This window comes from Trifolium pratense, linkage group LG1 (assembly GCF_020283565.1).
Source record: "Trifolium pratense cultivar HEN17-A07 linkage group LG1, ARS_RC_1.1, whole genome shotgun sequence".
NCBI classification, from domain to species: Eukaryota; Viridiplantae; Streptophyta; class Magnoliopsida; order Fabales; family Fabaceae; genus Trifolium; species Trifolium pratense.
In genome coordinates, this window is record NC_060059.1 from 20,418,961 (window position 1) to 20,443,930 (window position 24,970).

General features: G+C 34.7%; 1 protein-coding gene across 1 annotated transcript; it reads right to left on the reverse strand.

Moving 5' to 3' along the window:
- Nucleotides 1-15,284: 15,284 nt before the first annotated feature.
- On the reverse strand, nt 15,285-20,592 carry LOC123921041. The gene is made up of 10 exons (XM_045973442.1): nt 20,248-20,592; nt 20,051-20,118; nt 19,171-19,333; nt 18,832-19,029; nt 17,991-18,730; nt 17,488-17,661; nt 17,257-17,373; nt 16,859-17,038; nt 16,224-16,270; nt 15,285-15,805 (listed from the first exon to the last, which is right to left on the reverse strand). Exons 2-10 carry the CDS (start codon nt 20,096-20,098, stop codon nt 15,490-15,492), a joined length of 1,983 nt encoding a protein of 660 aa, XP_045829398.1. The 5' UTR covers nt 20,099-20,118; nt 20,248-20,592; the 3' UTR covers nt 15,285-15,489.
- Nucleotides 20,593-24,970: the final 4,378 nt, after the last annotated feature.

Sequence of the window (24,970 nt, forward strand, 5' to 3'; positions counted from 1 at the left end):
TACAATGCCACACCACTTCTCCTTAGAAAATAAATCTTTTGAATTTCGGATTCTCTATTTTATTATTATTATTATTTTGATAATATGTAATGTTTCAGTTTTATGCAATTGTAAAATAAAAATAATTGCATCACACCCGTGCATCGCACAGGTAAGGGTCTAGTACTTCAAAATAATAATATATCTCGTCGATAAAATTTTAAACACCAATCTATGATAAATTACTCGTAAAAATAATTCACATTAAAAATTTTCTAAAACGAATAATATTTTAATCTCGAGTCTATGGCGACAAATAGTCTAGTTTTTTTTTTCTCTTTTTATTGACAATACCTCACTACCATATATCTTTTAGTTTTTTGTGAAGACAAACAACTTTTGATTTTCTTTTGTGTGTGTGAGGACATATTGAACAAATTTCAAACTTTAGACCAACATTAAAGCTTCATCCGGCATATGGGGTATACTAATAACGTAGTTGCACCACAAACATCTTATCTCTTCAATTTGTTACACATATCCATTCATTGTATGCATGGGAAAAGGACATGAAACTTCTTCTACCCAAAAGTTATTATCATTTTTATTGAATGTTACACTAGGTCAAATATATTGGCAATACACAAAAAAAAAAAAAAAAAAAAAACTCAACAATGCAAGTATTATTGATGATTGATTAACAAAATTATCATTAACCGATTGTTTTAGTTATCAATATTTTAAAACATTTCTCTTAACTCTTGTCAAAAAAAAAAAAACTCTTAACTTTTCGATAGAGGTTTATTTTTCTTGAAATTAATATTTGTAATCAGAATGAAAAATTTACTAATTAAATTTTATTTTAACAACGAAAAGTAAATCCAATTGATAAAGATGATGTTCATATCTTGTGTCAGATTCTTCAATTTTAGAACGTTTTTACAAGATTGTAATTCAGATAGACCAAATCCCGCCAATCAAATAAAGTTTTTGATAAATACGAGACATTTTAGTCATACAAATAAAGCGTTTTATTCCTTGGTAAGAAGAAAAAGAAGAAAAAAAAATGTGAATAGTGATTCTTCAATTTTAGAAATATTTTGATTCGATGGTCTCTAGGTATATTTTTCTTTCTATCATATTTAAGTAATTAATTTTATAAGTGTCCATGGTGTATTGATCGGTTTACCGATGGATGAAAATCTGACTTTGTACACGGAGATTGAAATCTAATAAAACTTATTTTGATAAGTTGATTAAATTAGCTCAAAACTTATAGATTATTTTTTTTCTCAATTTTACTAATCTTTTTATTTTAAAAAAAATAAATATTAATTAAAGTATTAAATATAATATTTATATTTGTTTCATATTTATAAACTAATTTTAACTGTTAATTTTATCAAACATTATCAATTCAATCAACTTATTTATCCACTATAAATTCACCTATTATAAGATATCTAATCAGTTATCACCTATCCACAAAACATAATTTAAATGGTGATGATGAACCTTCTTGGAACCAAGTAAAGTAAAGTTTTTTCAGCCCCATAGACAAAGTTGTAGGTGAAATAGATAGATAGAAACAACACATTACTCAAGCCTAATATAGGGTGGCCCAATTATACATGGTCACAATGTCTACCTTCACAATAACAAGCAAACCCATGTGGGACTTATCTTATAAGATATGATCAATCTTTAGGGTAGTTGAATTTCACCATTAAGTGAATATGAAGGAATTGTGCGTGTGTTATGGCTTTCCGGCAATGATAACCGTCCTTCATTTAAGGTCGACAAAGATAACGACTATGTTATGTTTTGAAACAACAGAGTACATGTGATCATGGAAGACATTGTTGTAGTTTTCACTTAGGACACATTATTATTAGTATGCTATATATGACCTCGTGTGGAAAAGCATGTTCTATATTAAGTGTATTCAACATCATTGTGTGGTTCAATTCATGAAAGTTTCTCACACCACAAATTCATGTCAAGTATCAAGGATTTTTTTTTTCTTTCTTTGGGGTGATATGCGGTTAGGGTTGGAAATAGGCCAGATCATCTAATTGGGACTTACAATCTAATCTACATAGACTACCATAAACTAGTTTCGTGCAAGATCGTTCTCAAGTCTATCTATTTTTTATGTCTTACATTCTTTTTAGACTATTCTAACCTGGTTATATCTCAAGTTTGAGAGTGATATATTAACTGAATTTTTCACCATATATTAATACTTAAAATAACACATTCCAATTTTTCTAAAGTTTAATATTATATATATTTTTTTTTTTACAGAATCAAATTTAATTCATAATAACAGTTTCAACATAAAATAAACAAAAATAAAAAAAATTGATGCCTAACAAAAAATCGAGTCACTTGAACTAACTCACGAAGCCACTTAACGCATCCTAATATAACTAACATTTCACTTGTGAACTAAATTCAACAAAGACTATGATGTATAATACTCTATAGTGATCCCAAATTCAGGAACATTATGCTTTTGCTATGCCTTTCACTATTTGCAGACAATCTAGCTCAACTACATGTTGGATTGGATCCACTCAAAAGTCCCTTCACTTCCCTAACACACATGAAATATTTAAAAGACCTCATTTTAAAAGTTACTTTAAGCCTACAAATATGTTGAGCCGGCCTTGATTAAAGTCGGCATTTGACTAATGTTAAGTGAAAAAATTGAGTGATGACGATGTTCATTAGTTACTAATAAAGAATTATGTTAAATTGTACACCAAATATATATATGTTAAATACTTAAATATGATAATGGATTGAGGTCAGTTGATCTTATTATTGAATTTGCATATAAGAACAAAAGACAATATCGTCCATATTCTATATGTATGTATGTCGTGTATCTGAGTCAGCTTGCTCAATAAGGTTTGTCATTGGAATCATATATCAACCATGGCTTGGAAATAGAAGGATTGAAACCCCCAACTCGATCTTCACTGTAATTAATATGTCTTGCTGAAAAAATTGTATACCCTCATAGAGTTTCTTACTCCTAAAAGGAATTGGCTAAGGTATAATAATAGAGGAAGAAATGTAAGGTGTGCATTTTTTTTAAGGTCAGAAGACTCGCCAAAATCAACGGAACTAGATTTCCTGCTACGTCACGCAGTTACAGCTCTCAGTCGTTCGATTGATGATTGAGATTATTTTACTGTGTAATTTAACTATACGATCTAAATCGTTCGATCTCAAATCAACAGTTGAGATTCAATACTGCATCGAACTGCGTAAAAACTCAACAGCAATCAATCATAATCCAAAATCCAATTATCTAAAACACGTCTCAAGGCTCAAATAATGTTTACAATCGGATCAACTAACAATAAAAAGTAGCAACTAAAATATATTTATTACTTTAATAAAAAGGTTAATATCTGGCTATATGATGAATCAAAGTATAATTCAAAATGAAAGAGATGTTCATGCTCGACAATACCTCATATTTGTTAAATTTCTATATTGGGTCTAACTCATTCTTAAAAAAATCGACTTGGAAGGCAACTATAAAAATCAAAATAACAAACAAAATTTCATAATTTTCTTGTATATAATATAAAAAGTATAATTTCTCAATATTATATACGTCATTTACTAGTGGAAGTGGTGGTGGTTTATACAAGATACACGACAAAAGAAATTCCAATACCGTGTCATCTTGTTGCACTATTTGTTTAATTTACCAAATGACGTACGCGATACATGCCTCTTGTAAGAAAAGTCATATAATTATTTAGTCAATATATGACATCTAAAATACCTTATCCACCGTCTGGATTAATATTTAATTTGGTCTATATATGATTAAATAGGCAGAAGAAAAAATGTCTGGTATAACTGTCTTTAAGAATATGTCTTTATTTGCAATTGCAACAACATAAAAATACAAAAAAATGTTGTAACTGAAAGAATTTGTTGTAACCAACTCTATGTTTCTTGTTGATTAGCAAAAGTGATTACAAGTGATTACAAAGCTTGGCTTATATAGCTTGGCACACAAGCAACACAAATGGGCTTGACACATACTAGGCCCAATGCAAGCTAAGCCCAAAAACACATATACAACTATCAACATACCCTCCCTTAAACTGATTTCTACAAACACAAAAACTAAAAATCAGTTTATACACAAAATACTAAACATCAGGTTAAGCACACAAGGTCTGCCATTCCCATTTTGCTTCTAAGCTCACAGAATGTATCAAGCTTCAATGGTTTTGTCATAATGTCAGCTAGCTGGTCTTGAGTTCTGCAGTGAACCAGCTCAATGATGCCATCCTTTGCAAGATCTCTAAGGAAGTGAAATCTGACATCAATATGTTTACATCTGCCATGTAAAATAGGATTTTTTGAAAGCTTGATTGAAGAACTGTTATCACAGTTGATGATGGTTGTATTCTTCTGACTTATCCTTAGATGCTTCAACACATTACCAAGCCAAACACACTGGCATGAGCAGGAGGCTGCTGCAACAAATTCTGCTTCAGTAGTGGATAGAGTTACTATAGGCTGCTTTCTTGAAGACCAAGAAATAGCACCACTTCCAAGCATAAACAAATATCCAGATGTACTCTTCCTATCATCTAGATCTCCAGCATAGTCTGAGTCAGTCCAAGCACTTAATTGCAGTTCATCACTAGTTTTCTTGTACAACACTCCATAACCAGCTGTGCCTTTAACATATCTCAGGATTCTTTTCAATGCAGCTTCATGGATCTCTGTTGGTCTATCCATAAATCTAGCTACAAGACATACTGAGAAGGCCAAATCAGGTCTTGTTGCTAACAAATACATCAGGCTACCAACTATCTGCTTGTATCTTTTCTCATCACTTGCTTTTCCTGTTTCATTTTTCACTAACTTGCAACCAGGCACAATTGGACTACTTACTGCATTACAGTTCTCCATGCCAAACTTGCTTAGTATCTCAGAAGCATATTTCATCTGATGGATGAAAATTCCATCATCAGTTTGACAAACCTCCACTCCTAAAAAGTACTTCATTTTTCCCAAATCTGACATTGCAAATCTATTCATCATGGATTGCTTGAAGGTATTGATGTGAACTAGATTGTTACCAGTGACTATCAGATCATCTACATATATACTAACAATGAGAATACCATCATTGTTATCTACCTTCTTGACAAACAAAGTGTGTTCAACAGGACACTTTTCAAATTTTTCACTTAAAAAATGAGCTTCAATCTTGCTATACCAAGCTCTAGGGGCTTGTTTAAGTCCATACAAAGCTTTTCTCAACTTATACACCTGCTTACTGTCACCCTTTAGATAACCTGCTGGTTGTTCTACATAGATGTCTTCAGTCAACTCACCATGTAAGAATGCACTCTTTACATCTAGCTGATAGACACACCATCCCTTGCTTGCAGCCAAAGCTAGCACTGTTCTAATGGTTTCCCATCTGGCAACAGGTGCAAAGACCTCACTATAGTCTATACCATACTTCTGAGTGTAGCCTTTAGCTACTAATCTTGCCTTGTGTTTGTCAATTTGGCCCATTTCATTATACTTTGTTTTATAAATCCATTTCACTCCAATTGCTTTCATCCCTTCAGGTAAGACTGACAATTCCCAAGTGTTATTGTCTTCTATAGCTTTTATCTCAGCATCCATAGCATCTTTCCACACTTGATGCTTACAAGCCTCATCATAAGTGCATGGATCTTCACTACTGCTATAGACAGCCAAATTCTGCAATTCTTGCTCATTGTCAATCTCTGCACTCATCACAAAGTCCTTGAAGTGACCTGGAAGCTTCCTTACTCTAGGCTCCAGTTGATTACCATTTTCATCTGAACTTTCATCTTCTGCATCTGTACTCTCATATCCAATGTCCATATCTGAGCTGGACAAGGGAGGATCATGAGTAACCTGAGGCTCAACAGGTTCATCAATAGTAGCTGTGATTTCATCAGAGTCAACTAGGACTTCATTTCCATCACTTTCTTTCAGCTTATTGTCCCAATTCCATGCTTTTGATTCATCAAATACAACATCTCTGCTTATTATTACCTTTTTATCAACTGGATTGTACAGCTTGTAGGCCTTTGATTCATCACTTATGCCTAAATGAACACATTTGATGCTTTTGTTGTCCAATTTCTTCCTTTGACTGTCTGGTACATGAGCAAAAGCAATGCATCCAAATACCCTTTTTCCTCCATTAGAGCTTGGATTTATAGGTCCACAGATATCAGAATGTATTAGTTGAAGTTTTTCAGTGGCTCTCCATTTTGCCTGCTTTGGAATTGCTTCTCTTTGTTGCTTGCCTGACAAGCAATCCGTGCATCTTCCTTCCATATCTTCTAATTCAGGCAAACCATTGACCATTTCAAGTTTGGTTAGTAATTTCAAGCCATTCACACTCAAATGTCCATATCTATTGTGCCACAACTGAGTTCTTTCTTGTTTGGAGAATTGCATACACATTGGCATTATGACTGGTGCTGAAATTAGAAACATTCTATTTGCAGTCATTTGAGTAGAGAATATCAAACCATTTTCATCATGATAACCTTTGCACATATTATCTTTGAACACAACAGTTACTTTCTTTTCTTGTAGTTGCCCAACACTTAGTAGATTTGTAGTGAGGCCTGGGAGATAGTATACATTGGTAATTACATGAATCTTTCCATTGATAAAAAGTTTCACATTACCTTTTCCCATGACAGACATCTTGGTATCATTACCTAATTTTACTGAATCTTTGAATGAAGAATCAAAATCATATAACCAGTCTTTTTGACCAATCATATGGTTGCTGCAGCCTGAGTCTAAGTACCAAATTTCTTCTCTAATCTCATGATCTTTATCAGTTCTTGCCATTAATAAGGTTTCTTTTTCTTCATAGAATTCAGTGTAGTTGACATTGTCTCCCCAATCTGGACAAGAATTTTGATAATGACCTAGTTTATGACATTTGAAGCATTCAACAGTCTCCAAATTTTGCCTACCTCTGCCACCTCTCCCTCTACCTCGACCTCTACCTCTTCCATTACCAGCACCTCTTCCACCATTGGAAATTTTAAGTGCTTGTTCAACACTACTTTCTTGTTGACCACGCATTCTTTGTTCTTGTACCAAAAGGCTACTCTGCAGTTCCTCAACTGATAGCTCAGCCACATTGGTAGATTGCTCAATGGAGCACACAACATAATTGAATCTTGGAGCTAAAGATCTGAGTATCTTCTCCACTATGGTGACTTGCTGCACAGTTTCACCACTAGCTGTCATGCGATTTGCTATTGTTAGTGTTCTTGAAAAGTACTCATCCACAGATTCACTTTCTTTCATCTCTAGTAGCTCAAATTCACGCCTAATTGCTTGCAACTGAGCCCTCTTCACCTTCGTTGTACCTTGATACTTTCTTTTCATAGCTTCCCAAATATCCTTTGCAGTTTCACGATTGAGTATAGTCTCCATTATTGTGCGATCAATGGATTGGAAGAGATAATTCTTTACCTTGAGATCATTGAGTTTGCTTTCATTCGCAAGACGCACTTGTTCTGCAGTTGCGTTTGCTGGTGCTATGCTAACACCATTCTCAATTAACGGCCAAAACTCCTTTGATCGAAGCAAATTCTCCATGAGCATTGACCAATGCTCGTAATATCCATCAAATTTGGGAACGGTGGGTTGCAGATAGTGCGATTGTTCTGCCATTGTTGAATCAAGAAGCTGAAGAAAAGAAAGAAATTGCAGAAAAGGCGATGCCTCGCCGGAGAAGGAAGAAAAAGAACAGCCGTTACGGTGGTGAAAAACGGTTACAACTCCAAAACTGCGGTTCTTGGAGCTAGGCCCTATTGAAAGGCTCTAGATACCACTTGTTGTAACTGAAAGAATTTGTTGTAACCAACTCTATGTTTCTTGTTGATTAGCAAAAGTGATTACAAGTGATTACAAAGCTTGGCTTATATAGCTTGGCACACAAGCAACACAAATGGGCTTGACACATACTAGGCCCAATGCAAGCTAAGCCCAAAAACACATATACAACTATCAACAAAAAAATGAGCACATTTATTGGTTGTTCATTTTATTTTATTTGGAGTTTGTATGGACTATAAGAAATGGCCCATGCCCTTTGATTTTATTATGTTATGATTTAATAAGTTAAAGAAAATAAAAACAAATTAGAACGCACGCATTGTAGCTAAGTAGATGCAGAGTCATCCACCCCACAAAATCAAAAGGATGGGCATCAACAAATACTATGACCAAGTAATTAGTTTAACTGATTAAAGTTTCTGTCTCCTAAATATGTAGTTAAGAGTTTAATTTCTAACTTTTGTTTATAGAGAAAATTCGGTGAAAGGAAAAAACTCATCTTGCGTTTCCCAAAAATTTTTCGACATAAATTAATCATTAATAATTGCACTAAAAATTTCGTACTAATATCATGCTAAAAAGACAAATACTATGATCATCTTTAAATATATCTTGAGTTTTCATTGTATTTATTGTATTGTATAACATCTTTCAAATTTTCAACTACATTAATTTGTTTTTTTACAAGAATTACATTAATTATTGTATATAAACTATTTCTAATTATTTTCTTGGGTTAAAACTTAAAACTCTGATTTCCACTCAAGAGCTGTTATATGAGATGGCGTAGGCTTCAGAATTAGTTTCTGCAGTTGCATGTAGATGATATCTAGTTTATGCCGCACAAAAAAAATCTCGTTTCCATGAAGAATTGTTCCTGCTAAGAATCAAACTCTGATTCTCTCAAATAATTTTGTCATAAGAAAAATTTATTAAACTCTCAAGCCTAATATCTTTGTTAACATTTTTTTTTCTTGGTTTGATCATATTTCTAATTTTGTTAATATATACTTTTGCAACATAATAGAAATAGTGAAATAGTACTATAAAAACTTAAATCAACAAAATACTATTTATAAAATAGTATCAATTATCAATATACTATTTTTAAAATTTTTTTTTGGTGTTTTAATGAACAAAATTTAATATTTAGAGACGGACAGTAGCGGCTACAATGAGGGGACAAAGATGAGATGGTCCTTGGTTAATGGTTAGTAGTGGATGAGTAGTCACTCTCTCAATTGGGTTAGGCAAAGCAAATAAGTTCATAGGTGGATGGATAGTGGGACATATATGTCTTTGTTTAATTTCTTCAACCATATGGCCCATTCCATGTCATATATCCACCACAAATTTTCTCCATTCATATCTCAACTCTTCAACTATATATATGTGCTTAATTACTCTCTTCTTGAGTATTCTAATAACAAAATAAATACAACTTCATTTTCTATATTCTTGATTCATAACTTGTTCACACAACAAAGTTTGAAGTATAAAAAAGAATTAATATGGCTGCTACTGCTACTGCTAGTGCATTTTCGATGAAGGGCTCGAAGGTTCGATCATTAGGACGGTATAGTTCGAAGCAAATTCGGCAGCAAAGGGGAAGGCTTTACATAATATGGAGATGTACTGTTTTACTATTGTGTTGGAATGATTAAAATTAGTAAGTATTGAAGAGTTCTGTATTTCAAGAAGAATTTGGGTTTTCAACTAACACATAATCAAGAGAGGGAGATGAATATTAATTTGAGAATTTTATTGTTTGTAATTTTAGTTGTACACATGGGAACTTTGGGGTGTGAAATTATTAACACTCAAAAGTGATGTAGTTTTTGACTTGTTACTAGGTAGGTAAATAAAATAATTTTTAGGAGCTAGATTAAACAGGAGTTTCTGCTTGAAATGTAAATTACATTAATCTAGCACTCTACCATGTATAAAGATAGTGATGATAATAATATATTTCAAGTTGAATTTTATCAACAACTTTGGCTTATGTTTCATTTTTGTTTATACCATATGGAGAGGGGGGGAGGGTTAATTTGGACTTTATTAGAGTGAAATATTACATTCCTACAGCTGCAATGTCCCTTTTGAAGCTTATGGACTCGATAATCATATAATTGATCATGCCTTTTTTATTCTTTTTTTTTTTTGGGTACAAAAGAGGGCCTAAGCCCAACAAAAAACAAAGCTAAAGATTTATTCTAACATTTCTAGGCATGCAAGCCCCAGATAAATCATCAAAAAACAAACTACGGAGTTCACTCGGAGGAGACTCAATTATCGAACAATTAAAGGAACTCATTGAAATGCTATAGTTAGCAAGCCAGACAGCACTTATGTTTCCCTCCCGCCATGTATGACGAATTTGGACCTGCCAATCCAAAGCCAAAAGATTGGGAATACGCCTAATCAAAATGGGAGTCACCCCTCCAATATTGCAGTTTCTCGTAATCATGTCAATCAAGAGTTTTGAGTCACTCTCAATAATGAGATGCGAAATATGATCTCTCCAAGCCATATCCAAGCCCAGATATAGACCCCACATTTCTGCGTGAAAAGAATCGCACGATCCGATCTTCTTTGCATAACCTTTGATCCACCTCCCATCTGAATTGCGAAAGAGGCCTCCACACCCTGAAATGTTGTTATTTCCCTTGCAAGCACCATCACTATTAAGCTTGATCCATCCTTCAGGAGGTTTCTTCCAACCAATATAAATTGTCTCATTTCGTTGAGGGATCTGAAGGACACGTCGAAATGTACACTGATCGATGTCCATAGAGTATTTCTGAATGACGCGAATCGGGTCGTGAGGCCGCTGAAAATTGTCCTCAAAAATTGATTTATTTCTCCACGTCCAAAGTAGCCAACATGTAGTCATGAAGGTAGTTTGCCATCCATCCTTGGAAGCTCCAAATCCCTTCTTGTTGATGTTGTCAAAAATCCATTCCCTGCAATTAAAAGAGAAAAAATTAGTAATATAATTAGATGGAACAAGCCGAATCCAAACTCGGGTTGCATGCACACAATCGCGCAACACATGGAGGGTAGTTTCATCTTCCCTCATACAACTGGCGCATGTACGAGAAATTCCCACTCCCCACTTGCTTCTGCGAGCATTGGTGAGAATACGCTCATGGGCAGCTAACCACATAAAAGTTTGGATACAGTGGGGTCCTTTCCAACCCCATAAAGTTTTCCAATCACCCTCAGCCACAAGCGGCATAGCAATAACATGTTACAATGTGTAAGCACTTCGAACAGTAAACTAGTGTGTGTTGATTCCAACCCACCCTAAAGTATCAGGACCGTCAACGTTGGTAGGGGCCGGAAGGGCCATCACTTGACTCACAATGTCATTCGAAAGGTTCTCACTAATAAATCTCACATCCCAATCTCCATCCTGGTTCAAAACATCTCTAACAGAAAGAGTAGTGTCAATGTGATCCCTTGAAGCTGAGTGGAGAAGCTCTACATTATTCGAAACCTATTTATCCAACCAAAAATTTGTATTTCGACCATTTCCAATTTGTCTCACCACATGTCGCTGAAAGCTATGCCACACCTTCGAAAGAGCTTTCCATAACTGAGAGTCATAGGGTTGCGAGATGCAAGATGAAACGATGTCATTATTCCTCCCATATTTTCTAAGAAGCACTTTGCACCATAGATCATTCGGTTTGTGAATAAGATTCCAAAGAATTTTCATGAGAAAGGCCTCATTCATAATATGGGGTTTCTTTATTCCTAATCCACCATGTATCTTTTGTTGGCAGCACATATCCCAACCAATAAGGTGGGCCTTGCGACCTTGCTCGGTATCTCCCCACACAAAATTTCGTTGGATTTTCTCAATTTCATCACAAATAGATTTTGGAATGCTCGCATATTGCATATGATAATATGGAATGGTGTTGAGCACAGAGTTAGAGAGAGACACTCTACCAGCCAAACATAAGCACTGTTGCTTCCAACCACTTAGTCTTGTTTGAATTTTTTGAATAATATGATTGAAATGACATCTATTAGTTCTTCCCGAAGATAAATTAGCCCCTAAATATTTTCCCAAGCTATTAACTTGAGAGAAACCAGTGTGTTGCAAAATATCATCCCGAAGTTTTTCGTCCACATTCTTGGAAAAGAATATCTGAGTTTTTTGAGTGTTAATCTTCTGGCCAGACGCTTGACAGAAAAGATCAAGGCAGTGCATAACACAATGCGCTTGGTCAATTGAAGCCTCTGCAAAAAGAAGAAGATCGCCAGCAAAAAGAAGATGAGAGATTTGTGGACCATACCTGCCAGCACGCATAGGTTTCCAATAATTTGCCTCAACTTGATCTGCTATAATATGAGAAAGTCTCTCCATACATATGACAAACAGGTAATAAAAGTTTCAGTTTTATCTCCATTCCACATGATTTTGTAGGTAGTAGAAATAATGCAATGGTGAATAATCTGAATAAGTTTTTCTGGAAACTTGCATTTCTCTAAACAGTTGATGAATAATCTGAATATGTTTCATTTTTGTTTATACCATATTGAGAGAGGGGGAGGGTTAATTTGGAATTTAGAGTGAAATATTACATTCTTACAGCTACAATGTCCCTTTTGAAGCTTATGGACTCGATAATCATATAATTGATCATGCCTTTTTTATTCTTATGTACCTGAAATAATAAATTAATGCCTTAACCAACCATTTATTGTTATTATGAGCAGCCACCAAATTGGGTAGTAGTGTTAAAGTCAATGTACTTCCCACACATTTTCTTTCTTCTTTCTATGTATTCGCTACTCCGTTCTAAGATATAAGTAAAAGTTAGCCAATAAAAGTAAATGTATTTGGTCCAAATCTTTAACCAAATATATCAAATTTTTTTGATTCATTTTTGCTTATATTTTAGGACAGAGATAGTATAACTTAGCGTTTCTGATTTTTTTTAACCAATTAATGACTAGTCACTAGGAAGGTATTTGCAAAAAATAAATATCTTCGATATATATATATATATATATATATATATATATATATATATATAGTAAAATATGTTTTCAGTCCCTACTTTTATATTGAGTTTTGGTTTGTCCCTATACTTTAAATTAATCACTCGTTTTCGTTCTCAATTAATTGTCAATTTTTGTTTTAGTCCCAAATGTTAAGTCAACTAACTATTGACTAACGAAAGTCCATGTGGCGCTGCCATGTTGGATTATGTTGACATGTGGCATCGTACGTGGAATGCCACGTCAGATTTTTAAATTTTATTTATTTAATACTTTTTGTTTACTCTGTTTTTTTTTTTAAAAAAAAAAAGATAAGGAGTTGTTATGATGGTAATTTATTTTGTCTTTGATGAATTTTTTTAAAAAAAAATTATTTAATAGTTTTTTTACTGCTTTTTTTTAAAAGATGAGGAGTTGTTATGATTGTAATTTTTTTTTTCACTCGTTTTCGTTCTCAATTAATTGTCAGTTTTGGTTTTAGTCCCAAATGTTAAGTTAACCAACTATTGACTAACGGAAGCCAAAATTAAATATAAAAGTAAAGACTGAAAACATATGTTACCTATATATATATATACTTGAAAATATATTGTAGTATTGGTGATAATAATTACCATTCTGAAAGTTGGTATATTGTTTAATATATATAACTTGTGAGTGTATTTATTTTAATAGTATTGTAAATACATATAATATATTTTTGTTTTAGTAGCAATCTAATTTTGAGTCTGCCAAAAATGTATAAAAGAAAATATGATAAGAAATAAGAGATAACTATACCAAAAAAAAAAAAAAAAAAAAAAAGAAATAAGAGATAAAAAAAATTATGCACGTAGTATTACACGAAAAATTAAGAAGAATGATTTCTACTATATTTTTGGTGTTGTGCGTGTAATAATTGGTTGTGCATGTTTTTGATTTTTTATATGCATAATTTCACGAGTGATATTTAATAGACGAGAATGAGAAAATTGGTTGTGCATGTTCTTACTCATTTATATGTATATCATATTTAACACATGAAAATGAGGGAAAATAAATTGTATAATATTTATCTAATATTACAAAAATCAAAAGGGGAAGGATCAAATTACATTCGTGTAACATTTGAGTAATGTTACACTGCTCAATAACGCTTCAACGAATACAAATTTTACAAAATCCACCGTTGGATTGAAAGTTTATATCATTTAGATCATCCATGTTTAATTTTACAACAATATAAAATCGTTTGATATGTTATTGAGACCGATCAAGATTAACGCTTTATGTGTTTTTATTGAATACCGTTAAGCTTGATCAATCTCAATAACATATCAAATAATTTTAGATTTTTATAGAATTGAACATGAATGATCTATATGATATAAACTTTCAATCCAACGGTGGATTTTATAAAATTTGTATTCGTTAAAGCGTTATGTTACACCGGTGTAATTTTATCCTTCCCAAAATCAAAATGTTATGATATATTATTTGTGTTTTCATCATATCTTACCCTCCGAGTCAGCGATAGCATGCAATCACAAAAGTCATATGGGCTGTGACAAAATTAACAAACAAAATAAATGAAAGAATAGGTTCTCTAATCAACTAATCTCTTCATTCTTTTCTAAATGTCGCTTTTGACCACACACATTTCAATATATAATAATTCTAACTACTAATATATTTATTTATCTATTATAAAAAAAATTATATTTTAAAAATGCTCATCAAGATAAATTGACCATCTTATATGCTAATATTTGATTCTATATATGAATAAAAAAAATGATCAAAATAGATTATATAAATAGCGTACATGGTCAAAATGCAACACTTAAAAATAATAGAGCAGGTAGTAGTATTTTACAAAAAATTTAAAAAACGAGAAGAAGAACTTCCAAGTTTAGAAACAAATCAAAAAGGAATTTCTCAAGAAAATAAATTAAAAAAAAGAGTATACAAGAAAATTAAAGAATCGAAGAGATTCTCTTTGATGATTTGAATTCAGTCTCAATGATTCTCTTTGATGGGATTGTTTAGGGTAAACCCTTCATTTTGTCACTCAATTATCTCTCTCACCTATTTACTCCTTAAAAAAGATAATAAAATAATAATGAATACTCTATAAATAGCTCATACTGTTGAATTTGAGCATAGATTGGGAAGCAGCAACACAGGGGAATTCTAAGGAGAGTGTTAAATAAAGGTTGGATTGGTGAAGAGGATAAGGAAATCAAGGGAATTTTGGCATGTCCTAAACCAAATGAAAATATATACACAAAACATAAAAAACAACAAAAAATATAGATAATTAAGACTAAACAAACCAGAAACAAAAACTAAAAGTTATTCCCTAATATTTTTTGTACAAAATTTGGAAATAAGCAACCAACCAAAAATGGAGTAAAATAAGGTTGTTTGATCATATATGCTATTATACCCTTGTACTACCGCTTTATAATGCAACATTAAAGCATGTATCTAGCTCACTGTCAATTAATAACATCAAAGGCATTCTAAGGTTTATTTTGAAGTTTAACAGTAGCATGAATCTATTAAAAGAAAAGCAGTAGCACAAACTTATTTTCTATCTTTCTCAAAAAGTTAGCAAGCTCCAGAATCCAGTTCTGCATCTTTGTCGAAAATATCCCAGTCATCATCAAGAAGAGCATTCTGTTCAGCTTTAGACTTCTCTTCCTCACTTTCGTAAACAATTGGGGCTGCCTGGGTGATCTTGAGTATTTCAGATGAATCACTATGATCAGAACCCGCATTAGATGCCGACGTTTTGTTAGAGGAACCTGAAGAAGCTAAGATGCAAGTGGTCTGACTTGATGTAAATGATTTACTCAAAGGAAGATTTGCATCAAATTTCTCTTTTAGAAGCCTAATATCCTGGCAAATAACAGAAATTTCTCCTCTGCAAAATTAAATAAAAAGGAAGTATATCAAATTAGGAATTATGAAGACATTAATTACAAAAGAAACTACTCATTCATAACATGATATAATTCGTGTAGGCCTCAGAGAAGAGAAAATAATCATGTCCAAGTTATATACTGAAACAGGATTTCAAGAAAATGAACTACTAGCGAACACTAGCAATGAGAGAAGTAACCCAAAACCCTAATTTTAAAAAAATGAAAAAAATACCGAACACTAGCAATGAGAGAAGTAACTTCATGACCATAATCAAAATTACACTAAAAAGAGTCCAAGTATATTAACATAATAATATGAAGCCAATAGAATGTTGCAGACAAAGTCAAAGTATTGATAGTTCAATGTCAGAAAGAGGGAGAAATTGCATATATATATAAAGAGATAAAACAACTTACTGCAATGTATCAACGACCTGCCCACGGTCCATCAGGAACTCCCTTAACTGTAGAGATGAGAAGGAATCAATAAAAATCATAAAACATTAGGAAAAAGCTTCTCAAGTGCATTTGCCTCTAGGTTTAGTAAATACAGTGCATAAATCATGAACTAATCTACAGTCCTTGTTTGGGAGTTAGGAAAAGGGAGGGAAGAGAATTTATCACCTTATTTTGAAGAAAATTTTTAAAGAGAAGGTGAGGAGAATGCTTAGAAGTGATTTTTTTCTATTGATATAAGGTGATGAATTTGTCAAATTCAATCAAAATCCTTATCCAAAGAATTATCTTAGTTCACCAATAAATAAGAGGATTTTAGCTTTATGGAGAAGAATAAAGCTTCTATTCAAAGTAAGATCAATCATCCCTAGCTTCCCTTTCCTCCTTTTTCCTCAAAGTCCTCCCTTATATTTATTTATCTCATAACTCCCAATCAAAGCCTCGGGGTATCATGATATTAACCCACTAAAGATTAGAGAATCAAATATGGTGATCTTACTTGCACAATTTTAAAATAAACTCTTTTGCAGTGCATTATACGCATATTAAATGAAATACTAATGAAATGGTATTAAAGCAGAGGAAACACTAGAAACCTTGGAATTTTCTTCAGCATCCTGCTTTAGTCTACGTGCTTCCTGTACTACCTTCTCCATCATTGCTTCTTGCTCAAGCAGTGCCGTTCTTGCTGAACTCTCTTTTTCCAGCTTTTCAAGCTCTGCTGATTTCCTCAACATTTCAGCTGCAGCTAATCGAGATTCAAGACTTTGACGCATCTGCAAGCACGAGAATAATAAAATTCATAAAGACGATTTTTATTCATGAACTGTGTTTTGAAACTTAAATCATGTGTCCTTCATTAAGTTATAGCATGAAATGATTATGATCTGTATAATCTAAGTGAGAGTCAAAAAGATGCTCAAAGCTTCTGAAATTACAAAACTTATACAGAAGATAATCGTGAAAACAATTCCGATGAACACAAGTTGAGCACCTCATCAAGAATTGCAAGAGAGTTATCCCTTTCATTAGACAAGCTGGCCAAGCGAGATTGAAGTTCCTTTAGTTCAGTTGCTAGAATTGCTTTTTCTCCATAAATTTCCCCAGCATGCTACAAAGAAAAAGTTGAGGTTAAATTATTTTTGTTCATCACATCTAAAACAGCATCATCAAATACATAGTAGCTTTGACATCTATAATATTTGTGATTTATTTCATTCCAAACCATGTCATTTGCTTCTTTGGCGTGCACCAGCATGGCTTTATACTCTTCTACCCTATCCAGAATATCAGACCCTCCTCTAGCAACTTCGATATTGGCCTGCTCTGCAGCTTTCTCCTGAAGTTCCACTTCTCTCATCAAACTGATGAGAGATTCCATTGAAGAAAACAAGGTTGCCTGCATCAGGGTAGAATAATAAGCATATGATGTCAGAAGTTTTAAGATCATATTATATTTCAATAACAAGACTGTAATTACATATTTTATAGTGACAAAAAATACATGCACATTGCTATGCTAATTACTCTTTTAAGTTTAAAATTATCAATAAGACGGCAATTTCCTTATTCAATATAGTAACATGGTCTCAATGGCAATTTCACAACTACCATGTGTCGTTATTCAATTTAGTAACAATAGTTTCAACACAACTACCATGATCTTTATAAGGCTAGTAAATCTTGTACTCACAACATCCAAATATAATAAACTAGGACTGACAATACCTTGTTAGTTTTTGCTTCATCAATGGTCTCCTCAAGCATGTCAATACTGCATGCTGGATTATATTGGCCAGGTGCCTTATTGCTATCAATCTCATCTTCAACATGACTGGTTTCCCCAACAACAGTGGAAGGACTAGCATTGAAGTCTGTTTGAAGATAATCTTTAGCATTTGGTGGATGCCCCTGAACTTCAGATATTGTTTGCATTTCAGAGCCTTCTAAGTCAACAAAGGCAGTTTCACATTTTTCCAATCTGTTACTTGTATCGCATATAGTGGCATCATAATCTTCAGCTGTAGGAACAAAATCTACCCAATCTTCATTCAAACCGTTTGCATTTCTATTGCCAGCATTACTCATGGAAGCAGACTCCTCTGTAAGAGAATTCTGCCAGGTATTCGACACATCAAATACACCTAAAGATGCCAAATTTTCACCGTTGACATCATTATTAAGTCGTAATTGATCCCAAGAAATTTCTTTTGTGATCCCTCTATCTAGGTAACCTTCACCGTTTATCCCAGGAAATGTATGGGTTCCGTCATTTACATCAGTGAAATTTGACAGTGCAAACTCATTAAGAGACACATTCAGATCCAGTCCAGACGAAGAATCAGAAGAATTTATGATCTGTACAGGTGTAGAACAAGATGGTGATGATGACGATGAAGACCCAATGACAGCGACAGTATTTTCAACAAGTTGATGTTGCGCCAACCTCGCTTCCTCTTCACTTTCATCTGAAAGTTCAACATGTCATTAGAAATATATGGTAAACCATTTCAATGGAAGCAACATATAGACTGATATGGAATTGCATCTATGGAGTAAGTGAACAAACCTTCAAGGTCTATTACCACTATCGGTCTCTTATCCAGTGGCGAATTTACTGAAACATTCAGAACTTGTCCAGAAGAAAAATCTTCAGCCTTGATCTCTTCAGGTACATAAGGTGAAGAAGAAGAAGAAGAAGATCCCACATATGTGCCTTTAACAAGCGGATGGTGCATCAACCTCTCCCCTTCGTCCTCACTTTCATCTAAAAGCTCAGCAAATCAGGAACTAATATAAGTAAACAAGCTAAAAGTTCAACATATCAGATATTAATATAAGTAAACCATTTTAATGCACGCTAAGAAGAGAGTGGTATGGAATGCATGTATACAATAAGTAGACACACCTTCCAAGTTCACTAGAACTCTAGGGCTCGTTTCATGCGGAGGAGTTACAGGAAGTAACTTTTTGGCAATCGATGGGATGATTTCCGTAAGAACAACTTCAGCAGCCAAATCAGCATCCTTTGGGTGTTCAATAGCAACAGCCCTCAACAGCCTGGAATCAACCTGTTCATGAAAATAAAAAAATAAAGACAGGCATCAGCTAGAAGCAACTATGGATGACAAACCATCAGTTTTCCAAGAGTAACATGTCCTTAATTTATTCGCACTGAATTAATATTCTGAATTTTGGATTTCGGAAGCCTTATTAATGGTTAAATATCAGCATTGAATAAGTATTCATATATCAAATACAAACTTGGATTTACTGCAATCATCGAAAAATAATGCAAACACTAGAGTCAGCAGTAGAACAGAACCGTTGAATTGTCCACATTCTAATCTAAGCAAATAAAATTTAAAGCACAAACTATGAATGTGAGTCATCTGATCTTTATCTAACAACTCCAATATATTAACTAAAGTGACTACATATTTTTTTAACCACTGCAGAAAAATCAACTACAATTAGAGGTTCCTTAAAAATCAGAATAATCAGTTATTGATCTAACCACACCACGTAAAATAAGTAAATAGTTAAGTTAGAATATAATTTAGCAGTATACAACAAAAAAAAAGGGAAATTGGGTTGAAAATAGAAAGATAAAAAGCATAAACTTTTTAGTTTTATATATCCTAAAAACGATTAAAATTCACAAATTCAGAACTAGCATACAAGTAAAACATGATCCCATAGCATCAAAAAGTGTTAATAATAATTAAAATCAATCAAAAACGATTATTCTGCAATCATATTAAAAAAGCGAAATTGAAAAACTTTACCTGTGGAAATATATCCTGCAAGGACTTATAGACAGAATTGAAACCCATGATCACGATTATTCACGTATCTGCAAAAAGAATAGAAAATGATTAAACCCTAATTTGAATATGCAAGATTATAAAAAAGCCATGGATTTAATAATGATAAATTGAAAAACCCTTTGTATTACGACATGCAAAAAAGAAGAAAATTGTACCTTAATTTGAACTATGGAATAGGGTATGATGAGAATGGGAAATTTGGGAACAAGAATAGAAAGAAAAAAAAAGAAACAAAAATATGATTTTTATTTATAATAATAATGTGAAATATGATTTGAGAAGGTGAAACGATTATAGAAGTATAGTGTGATGAGTGGGCTTGACCTAGTGAAAATAGGATTTGTATTGGATTGAAGCACATGAAATTATGATTATTAAGAATTAATTACGTTGTTTTTATTAATTGTGACGTTGTTTACCGATGCAAAGTGCTTCGAAATTATGGGAGAGAGAAAGAGAGTGACCAAGTTAAGTTATTGGATAATATTGTCAATGTCTATAAGAATGGAGGGTGTTTTTGGGAATATATATAATGCATGGCCGAAATTTTACGTGATCATACTCATAGGACTTTAGTTTTGAATTTTGTTCGCATAAAATTGTAAAAAAACAAACAAATTTTTTTTTATACAAAATGGCTGCAGCTCAAAGGAAAGAGACTACATAGAGATAACTTTAGGGATAGTTATCCGCATAACATCAGCTAATAACAAAGAGTTCAGACTCGCATGACATTGCTCATACACTCACAAAACATTGCTCATATACTCGCATCCCCGGCTCATGATCACACCCCAGATTAACTTCCCAATTCATAGCAACTAAACGACGAATTTCCTAAATAATTCTCCAACCAACAACACTATCATCAGTGTCACATCGCATAAAAAAAACAAAAAAATTATAGGACTTGATGGTTTTTTTTTTTTTGGGAATTGCTTTTCACCACCTTAATTGCTCATAGTCCTTTCAAAAATTTCAAAATTGTCTTTAAAAATGTCTACTAGACACTAGTAGTTAAAATTTAGTGGAAAATCATCTTTTCTTCCCGCTAATGAACGTACAAAGTATCAATAATAATTAGCATTTCAATTATCAATTATTATTTTAGATTTGTATATCTGTCAAAAGTCAAATAGCTTAATTATTGGAGAAGATTGTTACCTTGATCCACTCCAAATTAGGTTATTATATCTGTATATATACACTACTTGTAAACTATCTCAAACATAATGAAAAATATAATTTCATCGTTTCTCTATATGGTATCAGTTGGAAAAGTTCCAGCCCTACCCTGCTAAAACAGAAACGTCGTTTTCTCCCTTGTGTCGTCACCCTCGCCTTCCATGGCTTCCGACAGCTCTCACTACATCGCCAATCCCCATGAACCATCCAAACCTCTTGCGTGCATCACTCTCGGCAGTGTCACCAAGCTTCTCCCTACCAATTACCCTAATATGCAACCCAGATGGATCGTTCCCTGCGCCGTCAGCAACGATCACCACCACTGCAACGCCTCCAGTGACAACAGAAAACCCTGCTTATCTAACATGGCGACGACAAGATCGCCTCATCTATGGCACCATCCTCACCACTCTCTCCGACGAAGTTGCTTCTCTGGTGTCTCGGACAAGGACCTCGCATGATCTCCGGACTCTCCTCAAGAATACCTATGCAAAAGCTTCCCGCAGCCATCTCAAACAACTCAAGGAACGTCTTCGGATGGCTTCCAAAGGCACTCAATCCATCACAACCTATATGAACTCTCTGAAGCAAACCGCAGATCTTCTTGCCTCACTCGGATCCCCTGTCTCGACTGAAGACATGACTGATCATGTTTTGCGTGGCCTTGATGATGGTTACAGAGCGATCATTGATGGAGTAAATGCAAGGGATACTCCAATTACCTTTGATGTTCTCCTTGAAAAGCTTCTAATCCAGGAACTCTCCATTGGTGATGCTCAAAGACAACCACCTGCTCCGATTACAGCCTTGAATGCTCAGGCTCGGTCTAACAACAACAGGCCTCGACCTGGTCACTTTTCTGCACCATCAAACCAACGCACCAGCAATCGCAAACCCTTTCTCGGCCGCTGTCAATGGTGTAATGTCAAGGGACATGTTTTATCCGACTGTTCACTCTTCAAGGAACAACATCCTGGTGTACCACCACCGCCCCGTGCCTCTCCGAATCACAGTGACCAGGCTCAAGCCTACACTGTTAGTGCTGGCCCATCTCAGACTGATTTTCTGGTTGATAGTGGAGCAACACATCACGTAACCAACGACCTTGCAAATCTGGCACATCACCATCCATACACCGGCCCTGACTCACTATTCATGGGTAATGGTTCAGGTTTAAACATCTCTCACTCTGGAACACTTTTAATTAATGATTTATCCTTGTCTAATGCTCTGTGTGTTCCTTCTATGAAACAACAAATTATTTATGTCTCTAAACTTACCAAACAAACTAACTCTGCTGTTGTTTTCTTGCCAAACTCTTTTTATGTCATGAATCTGCAGACACGCCAAACAACCCTTAAAGGCTCATGTGTGAATGAACTTTATCTCTGGCCTACCACCTCACCATCCGTCCACACCGTCCAAACGGAATCCTCTGCATCATGGCATCACAAGCTTGGACATCCTTCATCTTCCATTTTTAAATTTATTCAACAGCATTTTTCTTTAGGTTCAAATAAATTCCCGCAATCAGATTGTAATTCATGTCAAATTAGTAAAAGTCATAAACTTCCTTTTCATGAATCCACTCTTACATCAACTTTTCCATTAGACATAATTTTTTCAGATGTATGGACTTCTCCTGTCTTATCTGTTGATGGCCTTCGTTACTATTGTATGTTTGTTGATCATTTTACTCGCTATATATGGCTATATCCGATGAGACTAAAATCTGATGTGCAAAATATATTTCCCAAATTTAAGTCGCTAGTTGAAAATTTTTACAAACACAAAATCAAAATTTTATACACAGATAATGGTGGCGAATACATTGGACTTCGCCCCTTTTTAAGTACTCATGGTATAAGTCACCACACCACTCCACCCCATACACCTGAACACAATGGTATCTCTGAACGCCGGAACCGTCACATCGCCGAAACTGGCCTCTCCCTTCTTCACCACTCAGGCATGCCCCTCACCTACTGGCCTCACGCCATGACTACCGCAGCCTACCTCATCAATCGTCTTCCAACTCCTATTCTTAATCACAAATCACCCTATTCTAAATTGCTAAACATTAGTCCGAATTATCATAAATTAAAATGTTTTGGATGTTTGTGTTTTCCCTGGATTAAACCATATACTAACCATAAACTTGCCCCAAAGTTTGCTATATGTATTTTTGTAGGTTATTCAGCTGATCAACACGCGTATCTGTGTCTTGATCCCTCAACCGGACGAATTTACACCTCTCGCCATGTGAAGTTCGTCGAATCTGAATTTCCATTCCGCTCTCTGGTAACTCAATCAAACTCTCACATCGAACCACAAACAACTCCACTTCAACTCCCCGTCTTGCAACCCATCGCCCCACCCGCTGTTAGCACCAACCCCAACTCACCAAACAATTCATTTGTTGTCCCTCCCTCCTCATCCGTGACTCACTCACCAAACATGGCTCAATCATCCTCCTGCAATGAAATCACCAATCATAAACCAACCAACGACGTTCCCTCTCCCTCTATACACTTCTCACCGTCCCCGCCACCACAAACAACCATCCCCCCCAATGGCGGTGGGATCATCACCCGGTCCAAAAACAACATCGTCAAACCTCTTCACAAGCTCAACCTACATGTCCCCTTCCCCACCTATTGAACCCAGCACCATCACCCAAGCTCTTCGTGACCCAGACTGGCGTTACGCCATGCAAGCCGAATTTGATGCATTACATCACAACAACACTTGAGATCTTGTTAGCCGTTCCTCTGCTCAAAATTTGGTTGGTTGTAAATGGGTTTATCGAATTAAACGGAATCCGGATGGGTCAATTGATCGTTACAAAGCTCGATTAGTTGCCAAAGGTTTTCATCAACGTCCCGGTTGTGACTATACAGAAACATTCAGCCCTGTTGTTAAGCCGGTAACCATTCGGATCATCCTAACACTTGCAGTTCGTCAAGGGTGGTCTGTCCGTCAGCTTGATGTTAATAATGCATTTCTTCAAGGGACGCTCAAGGAGGAAGTATTCATGGTACAACCACCTGGCTTTGTTAACAAACACTTTCCTGATCATGTTTGTCGCCTAAAAAAGGCACTATATGGGTTAAAGCAGGCACCCCACGCTTGGTATACGGAACTTCGAGTATTTCTGCTCTCCATTGGTTTTGTCAATTCAACTGCCGATGCATCTTTGTTCATCAACCAGACACCACGCGCTACACTATACTTATTAGTATATGTCGATGATATCATTGTCATTGGGAGCTCCTCTGTTGAATTATCCAAACTCATTGCCACACTCGCTGCTTATTTCTCATTGAAAGATCTTGGCTATCTCAACTATTTCTTGGGTGTTGAAGTTATTCCTTCCGCTGCGGGTATGTTTCTCTCACAACGGAAATATATCACTGATCTACTACAAAAATCAGACATGGCAAATGCCAAACCCGCATCCACTCCGCTGACTGCAACTACTCAACTACTCAAGAACTCTGGTGATCCCTTGCCTTCGCCAACTGAGTACCGAGCACTAGTTGGAAGTCTTCAATACTTGAGTCTCACACGCCCAGACATTGCTTTCAGCACCAATAAACTTGCGCAGTTCATGCAGAACCCGAGCATGGTGCACTGGTTGGCACTCAAACGATTACTCCGCTATCTAGCTGGCTCTTGTGACAAAGGAATATT

Excerpts from the sequence above, each read along its gene's own strand:
- LOC123921041 (XM_045973442.1), bottom strand. The coding sequence starts at position 20,098 with ATGGGTTTCAATTCTGTCTATAAGTCCTTGCAGGATATATTTCCACAG. Across the intron at positions 18,731-18,831 it reads AGTGGTAATAGACCTTGAAG|ATGAAAGTGAAGAGGAAGCG; the intron begins GTTTGTTCACTT and ends TTGAACTTTCAG. Across the intron at positions 17,039-17,256 it reads CTCTTGCAATTCTTGATGAG|ATGCGTCAAAGTCTTGAATC; the intron begins GTGCTCAACTTG and ends TCGTGCTTGCAG.